We start from the raw sequence: 16,730 nt of genomic DNA, 5'->3' as shown, positions 1-16,730 counted from the left end.
TTTCTAACAGCTCATCTCCTGAAGATCTATGCACAGTGCAGTTTTAACCTTCAAATGTCAAAAATAAATAAACCACGAGCAAGTATGTTGACATATAATCCATTAATTGTTAAGTGATATCCACCTCTATTTAGTGCAGTCTAAAAGTGGTCTCTTTAAACATACAATTTCAGATTATGTTTTGAGTGTACCTTCGATCAATGTATTCAGTAGATGGTCTTACTCTGCCTTTGCATGCAATAATGCTGTACTGAAAAGGATATATCCAACATCACAAGTACTCCATTTCTCAAATTAATTTCCACTATGAAGGCACAAAGGGGCAATTCTGAATGCTCTGAGCTCAGGATCAGTCCTTCACAGTGTGGAAGCAGCAAATGCAGATTTGCTTGTTAGTTTCCTACATCCATTCAAAGGTATCAAAGGTCATTTATTATCACGTACCAATTAAGGTACAGTGATGTGTGGATTGCCATAGAGCCATATGAAAAAAGAAGCATACAACTACATAAAAGTTACCATAAACATCCACCACAGTGGATTCCTCACTGTGATGGAAGGCAAAAAAGTCCATTCTTCTTCCTCTTTATTCACCCACGGTCAGGGCAGTCGAACCATCCGTCGGTGCGATCAAAGCTGCCGCACCTAGCGGTCGAACTTAGGCCGCTATGCGGATGGAGATACAATACGGAAAAAAATCGTATCTCTCTCGCGATAAGAGATTAGAAAAAGTATCTCCCAGCACTCCCACATAAAACAAGCTAAAGAACACAAAAAACATACATTTAACACATGCTATTAAAACACAAAGAAGGAAAGGACAGATAGACTGTTGGTGAGACAGCCATTGATGGTACCACCCAGTGGTCAATGTACAAATGGAGGAAGGTCTCGTTCCTCCACACTGGGTTAGAAATTCAGCTCCGGATGCAATTGCACAAATTGTGCTTGATGTCACTTTCTTCCTCGCAAGGCCAAATTTATTCAAAAAGTCTAGGAAGGAACTGCAGATGCTGGTTTATACCGAAGATAGACACAAAAAGCTGGAATAACTCAGCCGGTCAGGCGTCATCTCTGGAGAAAAATAATATGTGGCTTTTCCGGACTGTGATGTATTTATCCGAGTTTGATCAGGAAATTTAACTAATTTTCATTTCTAGGGCTTGAAAGCAGTTCCTTGAAGTATGCTGTATATTAGCTGAGAATTTGGTATACAACAAGGAAGAAGGGTCTCAAAGCTAAAAGTCAACTATTTTTCTCCAGAGATGCAGTCTGACCCATTGTTATCCCAGCTTTGTGTCATTTTTCTAAAAATCACTTGAAAATTTTAATTATTTTTCAATTGATTTTTCAAGTGTCTAGACTTCCATTTGTTGCAAAATACAATGTTTACTCCCTTAGAATGACTGTAAAAATCACACTCCATTTTTCATTGTTTCATTAAATTCATTGATATACCCTGATCAAATTACTCACAAAATAATTGGAAACGTGTTCCTTGCCAGGAAAGACAAGTCGTGTTGGACTGGAGGCTCACTGTAATATTTATGCATTGTTCATCCATTCCAATACTCTGTTGCAAATGAGGCTCAAGATGTCATGCATCATGTACTTTGGAACCAGCCTTGCATATTTTTGAGCACAAAAATCTTTTCTACTAACTTATCTACCAACTTTAGAGACGTTGGAGATACAGAATCAGGCCCTTCGGCCCACTGAGTCTGCGCAGACCAGCGATCCCCATACATTAGCACTATGCTACACACTAATGACAGTTTAAAATTTGGATGGAGAGGAGCAGGAGCAGTTGTGGGGGCTTTGAACGGGACTTGCAGCATGATGGTTTGTATTAAGGTGTAAATATGAACTCCATAATGACCCACTGATAGATTGCCCCATGTACTGAAATCCCTGAACCTTCACTTGGTCAGTCAAATTTTCTTTAAACTGCATTCCCTGTCACTCACAATGACCTTCTTCAGCATAAACCTCTACTACTGTTGGGCCATAAACTGACATCATGGTGCATGTATAGCTGCCTCCTTGACTAACGTGGAGGATGTGGTACATCATATGTAAATAATGTGGTGATGCTGAAGAAGGATCTCAAGCCAAAACATGACCTACCCATGTTCTCCAGAAATACTGCCTGACCTGCTGAATTACTCCAGTACTTTGGGTTTTCCCCAGGTCATAAGGAATAGTGGAATTAGCCCATTTGGCCCAACAAGCCTATTCCACCATTCATTCATGGCTGATCGACCACTCCCGCCTAACCCCATTCTCCTGCCTTCTCCCCATAACCTCTGACACCTGTACTAATCAAGTATCTATCTATTGTTGCCTTAAAAATCCACTGATGGCCTCCACATCCTCTGTGGCAAAGAATTCCACAGGTTCACCACCCTCTGACAAAATAATTGTCCCCTCATCTCCTTCCTAAAAGAACATCCTTTAATTTTGAGGCTATGACATCGAGTTCTAGACTTTCCCACTAATGGAAACATCCTCTCCACATTCACTCTATCCAAGCCTTTCACTATTCTGTATGTTTCAATGAGGTCCCCCCTCATTCTTCTAAACTCCAGTGAGTACAGGCCCAGTGGTGACAAACGCTCATCATAGGTTAACCTACTCATTCCTGGGATCATTCTTGTAAACCTCCTCTGGACCCTCTCCACAGCCAGCACATCCTCCCTTAGATATGGTGCCCAAAATTACTCACAATATTCCAAATGTGGCCCTACCAGCGCCTTATAGAGCATTGAGTGCTCCGGTTTCCTCCCACACTAAAGTTGTGCAGATTAGTAGGTTAATTGGCTTCTGTAAATTGCCCCTAATGTGTAGGTTGCAAAAATGGGATAACATGGAATTAGTGAGAGGGTGATTGATAGTCGGTGTGGACTTGATGGGCCAATGTATCTATTTCCACGCTGCATCTCTAAGATCAATTGAGAGGACAATGAGATTTAAATTTTGTGTTTACACATAAAACCTCTTGTAAAATCTAGGACTGAAAATGTTGCAGAAACATCATCCCCTAGATCGAGCTGCATTGTTGTCCAGAAATCAGACATGTTCATTTGTCCCCAGATAATATGATATGAGATCCTATATCCCCAAAGACAATTGTGTTAATTTTATTGCATATGTTATTGTTCAAGTCAGTTATAATCAGTTCTAATCTGTTGGGATTTTTATTTTAAGCAGAATTGTGAAGTGAGACTATTAAAAATCCACTTCAAGCCAACTATTACGCTCCTGAGCTTGCTGTGCTGATAAATATCCTGCAGATTTGATATGTTAAATGGTATCTTGTTAGCTTCGAGAAGGAGCCTTTTTGAAATGTGCTGTTTAGCTTAATTTGTTTTCATCACTTAAAATACAAATCACTATTATAGTGGTTATATTGAATGTTCCACCCAGTGAGATTGTGTATGATCTTTTTATAAGCACATTTGCCATTCTTTTATCTGCCACTTCAATAGCTTAAAGACACTCTGCTATATTTTAATCACAATATGCAAATTTCTTCCCCTTATGAGACTGCACGTTTCTTTTGGGAATGGCTTTTAGTCCCCTGTGTGGTAGGAACAATAATTCATTTTATGCTGACTTGTTCTCATTAGTCATACATGATATGAAAGAGGCTGCAACCTGTAATGTGTTAGCATTTGTTAGTGAAAGGAAGGGTATAGAAAGAGTTGATGTAATTGAAAGATCTTTGGATCAATTGAATGGAGAAATGGCAGCTATGTTGCTCTTTAATGCCTGCTCCAGTTGCTGATAAGATAACACAATGAATAGCTGACCATTTAAAAAATACATGCAAGCAATTCTTTGCAAATTTTACTGTCATTTCAGTGACATGGTAATGATAAATTAGTGTCTTAAACATTTATAGTTTAAAGTAAATGGGATAATATATTACATAGCATGATACACATTTTATTTCATAAAATCATTCGGGAATGGCACACGCCAATGGCATACCTGCCAACTAGTCCGATTTTATCATATTTCTTCTGATTTTTAGCATTAAAAAAAGTGTGAAAAATCAGAACTACGATTTTGAAATGAGGGGAAAAAAACGGGCAATTGCCCGCTGTCTCTAAGGGGGTTGCGTCCAATCACCGCCCTGCTTCACTTAAAATTCCCATCCAATCAGCTGCTGTCTCCAAGGGCATTGTGTCCAATCACATAATGCGCTGGTCACTCAGCGGCCAACACTTTTTCACTGCTGTTTGCACACAGTGCTAGGCAAAGAGATATTTGAGGTAACATTCATTGTAAAGATAGCTGTATGAAGTCATTTATTTAATGAAATATTTATCTTTTGGGGGTCATTTTACTGGTTGTGTGTGGGAGAAAATGGGAGAGAGAGAGGGGAAGAGGGAGAGGGAGAGGGAGAGGGAGGGAGATTGGGGAGAGAGGGAGAGAGAGAAATTCAGCAAAATGGCACCGCGTACAAATACTGATTTCATCAGCAAAATACTGATTTTCAGGTACTAGAATACTGAAATGTTCTGAATATATCGCAATATCAGCAAACTACTAAAAAAATCCTTAAAATCTAGTAGCTAAGGCGAGCTCCTGGACCTCACCCTCACTCCGTCAACCCACGCGCTCAGAGTAAGATTTTTCATTTTCAAATGTTGGCAGGTACGCAATGAATTGCACAGATCATGCGTGTTATGTTAGAGTACTGTGTAGGAAGGAACTGCTGATGCTGGTTTCTGCTTAAGATAGGCACAAAATGCTGGAGTAACTCAGCAGGACAGGTAGCATCTCTGGTGAGAAGGGATGAGTGACTTTTCGGGTCAGGTATGATGAAGGGTCTCGACTCGAAACGCCACCCATTCCTTCTCTCCAGGGATGCTGCCTATCCCACTGAGTTACTGTGAGAGTGCTCCACGAGTACAACAAAGCCATCCACAAATACAACAGGCATATATGAATATTGTTGCATGGTACAACAATATTCCGTGCAGCATGAAGGCATTTACCCTAATTATTGAAATCAAACCAGGTACATCTTGTGTACATCTTAGGACCTTAATACATATTGCATAATTAAGTACAGAGGCCATTATATATGCTCAATGACATCAAACATAATGACACATACTTTTCTTAACCAGACATCTCGCTGTACACCTGGAAGGGATCAACCTTGCTTAGGCACAGTTTTTTAATCTGACCGGTAAATCATCTGTTAGATGACGTCACCGCCCGGCGTGGCGTTGCGTGATGACGTCATCGCCCGATGCTGTGCGACGCCCAAATTCAGTCGGCCTGCCTCCTGCCCAGCTGATTGGTGAGTATGACGCAAATGACGTCACGCGCGGTCTTAGCGTGTACTCAGCGCATACTTAGCGCGAACTCCACTTCCGTTTGGTCGCGCCAAATGCATGCAATCACATGCAAGTGGGACAGGCCCTTTACTACTTTTACCAATTGTTTCTTTCACTGGTCACCACCCCCAATTCCTCATTCATCTCCCCGGCCATGGTATTGTTCAAGCATTCAATTCACATTCTTGAAATTCTCTTTTCCTTTTGTACCTGGATAATTATCCACTTATCCTCATGAACTCTAGTAGCCTCAAAGTCCTACACTGGCTTCCATGCATCCTGCCTTTCTCTAATGTGCCAATTTGACATTTGAAGACCCGACTTACCAATCTGACTTGAGATCGTAACAACTCCGTCCCGATGCCTCTCAACTGCAACTCATGAAATTCCATGATCCACAACCTTTGTGTCTGTTTCCACATTTGAAAGCTTTTCAATAAACAATGCCTTGGGCCTCGAGCCCAACAGAATGCAATGGGAACAAGTACTGCACAAATAAAACAGACACAGAACAATTTCTATGTCTCTGATTCTTTCCTCTCAATCATGCCTCTCACTTGTGTTAAATGATTGCTTCTAATTTTGATGTTATCATTTAATTTAGTAATGGAAGCTTTGATGATGGCTTCAGGGAGTCCATAGTGATAAAATTTATAGATATTCCTTGGTGACATCTGCGAAAATTTCAGCCAGGTTACATGATTTCCATTATGACTAACCATCAACAAACCCAGTTTGATTCCCTCTGATTGACTGGTATTTGCTCTTGCACTGTCACTCTCTCCTTCGTGACAACCGAATAGCTTCACCACAAGTGACAGGCTTGCAGTTAATTGGTTTCTCCCTCCAAACCTTCTTAAATAATGGAATGGAAGCAGCTATTATTCATTCTACAGCATAATTCTTGAAATGCCATGGGCAAAATTCCTTCCTCTGTAGTATAACTGAACAACTGACCTGCTGAATTTTGGTGGTCCAAAGGCTGCTTGCACAATCATTGGTAACTGCTTTCAGGAATGAAACATTTCCACGTCTCTTTTTTTTCACAAATTACTTTTCTGTAATTCATTTTGTGGATGTTCTCCTGACTACTATCATTTTTACTATCTTTATTGTACATCGCACTACTGATGTGGTCAGTAGAATTGACATTTCAGCTTAATCCTTCCAATTTGCATTCGATTTCTAAGCCGAGCATAATAGTATAAAGATCGATTAAATTTGTCAATGGCTCTGTAATACTAATTTGCTCTTTTGGAATGAACTCCAGTATATGTTGCTACATTTTAAAACTACAGCCTTTATCATACCTTTAAAATGTAATTACATTTACTTTTTGCAGTCCTCTATATTTTAACATATTTGAAAACTGGAAGCTCCCCCTCAATATTCTATATTTATTCTGTTTATATTGCTACAGTATTTTTATGCTGGAAGTAACCATAATATTTATTTATTGCTGATTCTTTGTCTGATTTTTGAACTCATGATATCCAAATGAAAGGATTTGCAATGGATTTATTAAAGATAAAACTGAAGATCTTTTGATTCCAACCAGTGCATCAATTTCCCTTTTATATTCATGGTAGAAAAATATCTAAAATATGGATTATTCTTTAGCTACCGGCTTGTCTGACACAAAGCTTTTCTAGTATGAATATTTCAGAATAATATTAACTTGTTCATAAAACGCATTTTTACATTGTCCTTTAACTTTTTGGGAAGAGTAATTCACCCTTAAGAAAATAAATAGCAGGAGAAAGCCATTTAATATCTCCTGCCTATGCTGCCACTTAATAAAGTATGGGTGATTCTTTACACTCAGCACCACTTTCCTGCACTATTCCCATATTTCTTGATCCTTGTCTGAAAATATGCCTAATAATTGAATGTCCGCATATTTGTCTTGGACAAAGAGCATAGAAGATTCATTGTGCACTGGATGAATGTCCTGAATGGCTAAACACATATTTATGGATCCCTATTCTAGACACCACTAAGGGAAACATCAGTTCTGAATCTACCCTGTCAAGGACCTCTGGGATTTTCCATGTTTAAATGAAATCATCTCCCACTTTCAGATGCACACAGATCCTCTTGAAATAAACGTTAACATTGCATTTGTCTTCCTTATTACCAATTCCATGTGCAAATCTGGGAATACTGCACCAACCCTCCCAAGGCCCTTTGCATCTCTCATTTCTGAATCCTCATTTATTCTTTCTACCAAAGTGCATGACTATTTACTTTACTCCATGGTATTCCACTTGCCATTTCATTGCCCACTCTCCTAACCTCTAAGTCCTGTAAGTCCTCCTGCAGATTCCCTGCTTCCTCCACACTCCTCCACCTATATTCTAATCATCCACAAACTTGGGCACAATGCCATCAATGTCACACACATACTAATCACCCCTCTCACACACACTAACCACGATGCTTGATATTATATTAATATTATTCATTTGCTCCCTTTACCCCATCCCCACCCTATCTACTGATGCATAGCTCCTAACTCACAGGCGCGTCTGTGGGAGGAGAAGAGGAGGAGGAGTGGGGAGAGGAGGAGGGGGTAGAGGAGGAGGGGGGAGAGGAGGACGGGGAGAGGAGGAACGGAGCAGGGAGTGGGGAGCGGGCAGCGGGGCGCGCGTCAACCAAAAGACTGCGTGTTCAGTGGCTTCAATCCAGAGCCCGGGGGGGGAGGGGTCGTCACAGGGGAGACTGGTTCCCGTACGCAATACTCCCTTGGTCCCGGCTGGCGGCTCCAGGCTCCAGGCTCCAGGACCCGAGTACGGGGGGAGTGTTCGGGGGGGTGGTGACATCACTCGCAGTGCGTGGAACGTAGCACAGGCCACATGAAGCAGATCCATTGTGACGTAATTCCGTCATCAACCAAAGCAAGACATTATCTTTTATAAGTTCTTTCTGATTTTTGAATATTTTGATTAAATACTCGAGAAATAAAGCATGTAAAGACGATTTCGGAGTCCACGGGATAAATATCTACCAGAATATGTTAAAATGTTACCGTTTAGAGCAGGTGTGATTACACACACACACACACACACACACACACACACACACACACACACACACACACACACACACACACACACACACACACACACACACATCCAAGATCAGAGTTTTATAATTATAGAGATATGATATGATTGAATCAAAATCAAGAAATATAAATTTACATTTCAAAATGGTTTCACAATTCAGTAGTACTGATTTTCAGTATTCCATACTGATATTTTGCAAAATACTGTTTTTCAAAATCCAGTTTCTGTGTAGTACATTTATTGCATTTATGTGAGAAATACCGATTTCCCCAACAAAATACTGATTTTCAGCCATCAAAATACGGAGATGCTCGGTGAAACTTGGCAGCACAGCAATTATTCACAATCACATTGTGTTTGAGAATTCAAAACGCGACTCAACAAAATAGAGAGAGTACAGAGGAGATTTACTAGAATGTTGCCTGCGTTTCAGCAACTAAGTTACAGCAAAAGGTTGAACAAGTTAGGTCTTTATTCTTTGGAGCGCAGAAGGTTAAGGGGGGACTTGATAGAGGTCTTTAAAATGATGAGAGGGATAGACAGAATTGACATGGACAAGCTTTTCCCATTGAGAGTAGGGAAGATTCAAACAAGAGGACATGACTTCAGAATTAAGGGACAGATGTTTAGGGGTAACATGAGGGGGAACTTCTTTACTCAGAGAGTGGTAGCTGTGTGGAATGAGCTTCCAGTGGAAGTGGTGGAGGCAGGTTCGATTTTATCATTTAAAAATAAATTGGATAGGTATATGGATGGGAAAAGAATGGAGGATTATGGTCTGAGTGCAGGTAGATGGGACTAGGGGAAAATAATTATTCTGCACGGACTTGTAGGGCCGAGATTGCCTGTTTCCGTGTTGTAATAGTTATATGGTTATATGGTTATATGATGGTCAGGGAGAGAATGCTAACATTGGTTTGCTGATCCTAACAATGAAACAGGAGGATATTGCAGAGACAGTGTTGGTGGCATTTGTAGTGGTGAATTTTATCACCAATCTCTGCCTCCAATAGATTGTGGCTCCTGATTTCTTGGAAGTAACCTATATTTTTCTGGCTCTCAGCATGAACCTTTATAGTTGGAAAGCTGTTCCTTAAAACAGGGGAAAGTTAGTTGTGCTTCTTGCAGATGTTAAGTTTAAGAACTAAAATAGATACAAAAAGCTGGAGTAACTCAGCAGATTGGACAGCATCTCTGGAGGAAAGGAATAGGTGACATTTTGTGTCGAGACCCGAAACGTCACCTATTCCTTTTCTTCCGAGATGCTGTCCGACCTGCTGAGTCACTCCAGCTTTTTGTGCCTATCTTCGGTTTCAACCAGCATCCGCAGTTACTTCCTACACATTGAGTGTGAGTCCTGTTATTTTGTAAGTTTCAGTGAAACAGTCAAGGATGGCTTTCATCTCTGCCTCAAGTGAGCACAAATGCAATTGGATAGTTATATGGACGGGAAAGGAATGGAGGGTTATGGTCTGTGCAGGTAGATGGGACTAGGGGAGAATAAGTGTTCGGCACGGACTAGAAGGGCCGAGATGGCCTGTTTCCGTGCTGTAATTGTTATATGGTTATATGGTTATATGGTTGTGATCTTGTTGATGAATCATCATGGAACTAGAATTTCTTATAACAGAATGGTATGTTAGCTTTCATTGCAAAAGGATTTGAGTATAGGAGCAGCGAGGTTCTACTGCAGTTGTACAGGGTCTTGGTGAGACCACACCTGGAGTATTGTGTACAGTTTTGGTCTCCAAATCTGAGGAAGGACATTATTGCCATAGAGGGAGTGCAGAGACGGTTCACCAGACTGATCCCTGGGATGTCAGGACTGTCTTATGAAGAAAGACTGGATAGACTTGGTTTATACTCTCTAGAATTTAGGAGATTGAGTGGGGATCTTATAGAAACTTACAAAATTCTTAAGGGGTTGGACAGGCTAGATGCAGGAAGATTGTTCCCGATGTTGGGGAAGTCCAGGACAAGGGGTCACAGCTTAAGGATAAGGGGGAAATCCTTTAAAACCGAGATGAGAAGAACTTTTTTCACACAGAGAGTGGTAAATCTCTGGAACTCTCTGCCACAGGGGGTAGTTGAGGCCAGTTCATTGGCTATATTTAAGAGGGAGTTAGATGTGGCCCTTGTGGCTAAGGGGATCAGGGGGTATGGAGAGAAGGCAGGTACGGGATACTGAGTTGGATGATCAGCCATGATCATATTGAATGACGGTGCAGGCTCGAAGGGCCGAATGGCCTACTCCTGCACCTAATTTCTATGTTTCTATGTTTCTATGACTGTAAAATTAGTTAGTTTGAAAGCGATCCTAGTAATGTAAGGGGTCTGAAGAAGGGTCCCGACCCGAAACATTGCCTATTTCCTTCGCTCCATAGATGCTGCCTCACCCGCTGAGTTTCTCCAGCATTTCTGTCTACCATAGTAATTTAAAAGCACCATTTAGTTTGACTTCAATTTTCATGATAGAAATTGAAGTCGAACTAAATGTTGTATTCACATCACTATTCCATGTTGAAATTGGGGTGATGTGAAGTTGTTAGGTCAGGAGGACCGTTAAAAGTGCACTGCACACACTAACACAGTTTAACAGTAACAGGCAAACAAATCAACACATGAAACATTTTCTAAAAAAAGATTTTCTTTACTGCAAAAACTTACAGTATTTTATTTGCAGTTTTTGCATGCTCCTTTATAACATTTTACATAACATTTTACAACAGTACAACTTGATTATTAAAACAAGGACAACTTCAATTCTTGATTTTAAAAACATCTATACAACAATGTCCCCAATCATCCCATTCCACCCACTCATTACTCTTGATTCAAGCAAAATTATTTCTGAAATATTGGTCATACATTTGGTGCAAAAATGCTCCAAAATAAGGCTCAGAATGCACCAGAGACATCTAAAACCCCAGAGCTGGACCCCAGCCGCGAGGGACTTTGCGTTTCGCACTCATGATTTGTGCTGCGCGCACATTCTTTTACATAAAATGTTTGCAATCCTGTCATGCCACCCCCCTTTTTGAAAAGCTTTGTACGGACCTGAAGATGACTTTACTCTTAAATTCAATCCTCATGCCATTCGCCTTTCTAATTGCTTGGTCAACCTACATATTTACTTTTAACTGGTAATTTGAGTACAAAGACATCCTGGTTGCATAAATATCTGGGTGATCTTGTCAATCTCTCACCATTTAATAATAGGCAGCCTTTTTTCAGTTAAAGTGGCTAATTGCTCAAATGTCCAATTTGTTTTCCATCTGCCAAGCTCCACCTCATTCACAGTCTGTTAATATACCTTGATTTCTCTTTGCATTTTCCTTGCAGCCCAGACTAGTGCCTAGTTTTGCATCATCAGCAAATTTGCTTATGTTTTGCTTGGTCTATTCATCTAAATCATTGATTGTGAATAGTTGGGGTTTCCAGCAACTACCCCACAGCAACTCACTGGTCACAGCCTCCCAACCTGGAAATAATCTGATCTGATCACCAATCTTCTCCAACTCCAATAGTTCATTTTTAAATTGTATTTTATAATCTCTGTTGCGACGCTTTATAAAAGACCTTCTGAAAATTTCACACCCACTGATTTGCGCCCCCCCCCCCCCCCATCAATTTTGCTAGTTGCAAACTTTAACAGTTTTGCAAAACATGATTTATTTTTAAATAAAATTGCATTGATACTGTCCAATGCAACAATTATTTTCCAAGAGTTCAGTTACTAGTTCTTTAATAATGGAATTCATCATTTTCCTTTCACTGATCTTAATCTAGCAGATCATTAATTCCCTGTTTCTCTTTCAAATGGTATAGTTGCACACCACCCCCTCCCCGGGCACTTTCCGTTGCAACCGCAAGAGATGCAACACCTGTCCCTTTACCTCCCCCCTTGACTGCATTCAAAGACCCAAGCAGTCGTTCCAGGTGCGACAGAGGTTCACCTGCATCTCCTCCAACCTCATCTATTGCATCCGCTGCTCTAGATGTCAGCAGATCTATATCGGTGAGACGAAGCGGAGGCTGGGCGATCGTTTCGCCGAACACCTCCGCTCGGTCCGCAAGAACTAACCTGACCTCCCGATGGCTCAGCACTTCAACTCCCCCTCCCATTCCCCATCCGACCTCTCTGTCCTGGGTCTCCTCCATGGCCAGAGCATGCGACACCAGAAATTGGAGGAACAGCACCTCATATTCTGCAGCGGTAGTCTGCATCCTGCGGGCATGAACATTGAATTCTCCCAATTTTGTTAGCCCTTGCTGTCTTCTCCCCTTCCTCAGCCCTTGGGCTCCTCTTCCAGTCTGAAGAAAGGTTTTGGACCGAAACGTTGCCTATTTCCTTCGCTCCATAGATGCTGCTGCACACGCTGAGTTCCTCCAGCATTTCTGTGTACCTTCGATTTTCCAGCATCTGCAGTTACTTCTTAAATGAGTTGCACATGCTACCTTCCAATTTGGGGGAACCATTTTAGACTACATGCTATTTTGGAAAGTGATAACTATTTCCACAACCATCTCTTAGAAAATCTTGGATGCAAATCATAAGATTCTGGGGAGTGATTACGTTTCAGTCCCATTCCTTTCTCTAAAAGTAATTATTTATTCATTGTCATTTCTCTGAGATCATAATTTGCACAATACTTTTATAATTTTCAGGAGTTTTTTTCTGCAGCTTCTGTTAAAATAACATAAAATATTTGTTTAACCCCCCCCCCCCCCCCCCCACATGCCCAGCTTCACCATTCTCGAAAATAATTGCTCCCATGTCATTCTGTCAGGAACTTGCATTAACATGCTAACATTTTCCTTTTTACATATCGAAGAAGTTCTTACAATATATTTTTTATGAGCTTAGAATTTCCTTATCAACATTCTGGCCCCCTTTGCTGAATTTTGAAATACTGTTTTTTCCTCTATTTTTTCCTTTGCTTATTATTTTTTTAAGTTATGATAGTAACAGCTGGACCACCTTTCCCTTATTAGTGCACTATCTATATATTGTTGTCATACCTTCATAATCTTAATGCTTTCAGAATAAATCCTCTCAACTAACAAGCTTTTTTATTATATATTTTGATCTGATGTTAGCTTCATTTACCCAGGGATACAATATAGCATTATTACATACTCTGCATGTAACCAAATGCACACTGTTACCAAAGATTGCCCGTGTAACTAAGATTAATTAAATCCTAGCCATGACGTATATTTCTGACATCGAAATATACATGTTGGAAAACTTCATTTGTAACTATTCTAATGTTAAACAAGCATAAAAAAAGTGTACCTCAAAAGACTAATAAGAATTATATAGAGAATTTCAAAATTATTTGTACAATGTGTGCAACAACTGATCCTATAGCATTTTAATTTGGCATTGATGTAATTATAATTATATAAATATATATAATTGGTATATTGAAATATAATACCATAATGGTAACAGTAGTCTGATTATAGTAATGTATTCACAACTTTTCATTCTGTTTACCCTGAGGGCAAAAAGAAAATAACCTGAAATTATTGAATCTTATAATTTCTGTCTAAATTCAGAAAACCAACTTTCATCCCACCTAATATTACTATTTTTTCCTTGACATTTGCATTGAGTAATGCTTGTAACATTGTCATGTGACCCTACACTCTGCAATTAAAGTAAAAAATAAAGTTCAACAGGCTGACGATTTGAGCACAGTTCTGGGCATAATTAAGATGCCAATAACTAGAAAGATTTTCCAACAAAGGGAAATTAATGATAATTTAAGTTTTGTTGATAGCCTACTATTGGTCTAATGTCACTTGTTACTTTGTGCAATGTGGGCTATACTCGCCCGACTTAGTCTCCTAGCTGTGGTTGAATGTTGGTGTCTCCAATTTAGCTCCAAATGTGTCCACAGTTCCTATTCACTGGTAATTGCTGAATTTTTCTAGTGTGCAGGTGGTAGTGTCTGCACTCAGGCATTTTGTTTCAAAATTCTACTTTGGATTATAAAGTAAGCAATTTTTGAAGCTGACCTGACACCAGAGTGAAATTGTTTTCCTAAGTGTCAAACCTAAGCAGTATAGACAGTTTCCCATAAGGAGCTTTAAGCCCTTGTGTCAGATTGAGACCTGAATCTGTCGTTCCAGATCATTTGCACTAATGCAACGGTTATGTCACTTCACAGCATGTAAACTATAGTTTAAGTGGCTCTGAATTTAATCAGATGCAAGCTGTCACATGAAAGTCTGTTCATACTAACTTACTTTATTTCAGACTTTCGATTTATAAATCATAAAATCATAATTGAACTTAACAGTGTAAGAAATGATCATGAAGAAACATGGATATGTTTACGGTGAGACCATACTTATCCTTTAACTGCTATATGGTTCTATTCCTTTCCCTTCAATAGCCTTGATGAGGTGGAATGAATGTGATGGTGTTAATCCTGACCAAATTTGAGAGGCTAGGACTTTAAAATGGGGGTAAAAGCTTCAAGGCTGCTGGGAGATTTGGTCAATTTGGAATTGCTCTCTGCAGAGCTGAGAAGCTGCTGAGTGGTGCCAGTGCGTCTAGAGCCTAGGTGCAATTTGCAAGAAAAGATAAGAACATCTGCAGACCCTGTCAATTAGGTGCAAATTGCATAGAATCGATTGGATGGCTGCAAACCATACATACACCTTGTAAATAATTGTAAATAATGTTGCAGAGTTCTACTTTGCTGAATGTTGATTGGATGAGGTATTGAGCCTTGTCTGGGTTTCTTGCAGATCTGGGTAAATGTTTCTATGTTTGCTTCCTTGAGAAGTCCGGTTTGAATATAATGTATTGAGCTGCTGTATTATTGGGTTAGGGAAATGTCTGTTATGTATGGGGTTAATCGATATCTGTAATTGGATTATTAAGGGACCACCCCTATGTGTTTCGGCCTCTCAAGGGCCCGGGACCTATAAAAGTCCACTGCCACAAGGTCCAGCATCGATCTTCTGGGAGAGCGTTTGGGACTGCGTGACTTTCTGGAGTGTCTCTGTTTGAGGGAGGGCTAGAGGGATTGATCAGGCAGATACGAGGACCAAACCCGCGGTGGAATAGGTACAGTAGTTGAAATGTAATTGCATTTTTGTTAAAATAAACATTAGTTGTTCAAGTGCTTGATTCAGTGTCTTTACTGAAACTAGACTGGGGGGAAGCTTAGATATGAGCAATTTACAATGGAAGTTTAGAAGTAGGATTTTTACATGATGAGTCACAAGTTATAAATGGATCAGAGCCAGGCAAACACGTTTGGAGAAGCATGGCCTTCGTCCCAGCATCAGATAAGATTGGACACTATTTCTGTAGCTGGTGAGTCTGATAATGGAGTGTTTGCAAAGGACAGAGCCACAGGTATGAATATAATCGGGACAATGGGGAAATCCAGCAGTGAACTTGCAAGTGGTTCCATGTGAAGTCTGGACCCCAATGCTTTCAAACATGGAAACGGGGGCCTTCTTCACATTCACACTTGCAATGCGAATAGTGGCTTTTAGCTAAAGCACCAGTTTTCACTTCACTATAAGCAGAAGTTATCTAGAAGTTTTGATTCTGATAGCATGGATCTGCATTCTGGTGCTCAGAGAGGGGACTGTCAGCTTGTGGCTGGTGGTTTTGGGGTGGAGGGGTGAGGTAGGGCAGAGGTTGTGATGAGAAGTGCGGCCACTCATCACTGAAACCTGAGGCTGAGAGCCGCACAATGACTGGCATGATAAGTGTTGGGACTGGCACCTCCTCCATTTGCTGATGAACTCTCTGTGATCTCTTTCGTCACCCACTGTTGAATTAGATGGAGGCTGCTATCACTCTCTTCCTACAGGCCCACTATCCCTCTTTTCACCACTGAGCTTTTTGCTATAGAGGGATTTCTGAGCTAGGGAGAGCTGTGCAGCTCAACAAAGATTTGATGCAGACTCAAGAAGCTGTAGATGCTAGATTCTTGAGTAAAACACAAAATGCTGGAGTATTCGATGGGTCAGGTAGCATCTGTGGAGGGAACGCATACACAGGTCACAGAAGGGTCCCACCCCAAAACATCCTCTATTCTTTCCTTCCCCAGATGCTGCCTGACTTGCTGAGTTACTCTAGCACTTTGTGTTTTACTCAAGATTACAGGCACTGTTCATTTTGGGATATTTAGAAACAGTCACTGTTTGAACTTGGTTTGTGAGATTACATGTTAATTTGTTTGATTAATGGATTGTTTTTCCTTGACATTGAAATAGATTGTTTCAAAAATTCAATCGAACCTGGTGTCTCTTTTGCCACCTTGCTGAATGG

The 16,730-nt window shown here is 40.4% G+C and overlaps 1 protein-coding gene across 6 annotated transcripts in view; it reads left to right on the top strand.

Moving 5' to 3' along the window:
• Positions 1–16,730, top strand: part of sntg1 (syntrophin, gamma 1) — a 533,638-nt gene that overhangs the window by 141,085 nt on the left and 375,823 nt on the right. For 3 of the 6 annotated variants that reach the window (XM_055634098.1, XM_055634093.1, XM_055634097.1), the window contains exon 2: positions 5,142–5,317. The exons of 1 other annotated variant lie outside the window; for it this stretch is intronic. In XM_055634098.1, the coding sequence (XP_055490073.1) occupies positions 5,220–5,317 (98 nt within the window). In that variant the 5' untranslated portion in view covers positions 5,142–5,219. Of the gene's footprint in view, positions 1–4,222; positions 4,278–4,469; positions 5,318–16,730 lie in introns of those variants that run through there. 2 more of the 6 variants (XM_055634096.1, XM_055634095.1) reach the window with 2 other exon arrangements.

Source organism: Leucoraja erinacea, chromosome 4, assembly GCF_028641065.1.
Source record: "Leucoraja erinacea ecotype New England chromosome 4, Leri_hhj_1, whole genome shotgun sequence".
Lineage (NCBI taxonomy): Eukaryota > Metazoa > Chordata > Chondrichthyes > Rajiformes > Rajidae > Leucoraja > Leucoraja erinaceus.
This window is presented reverse-complemented; position numbering and strand designations above follow the sequence as displayed.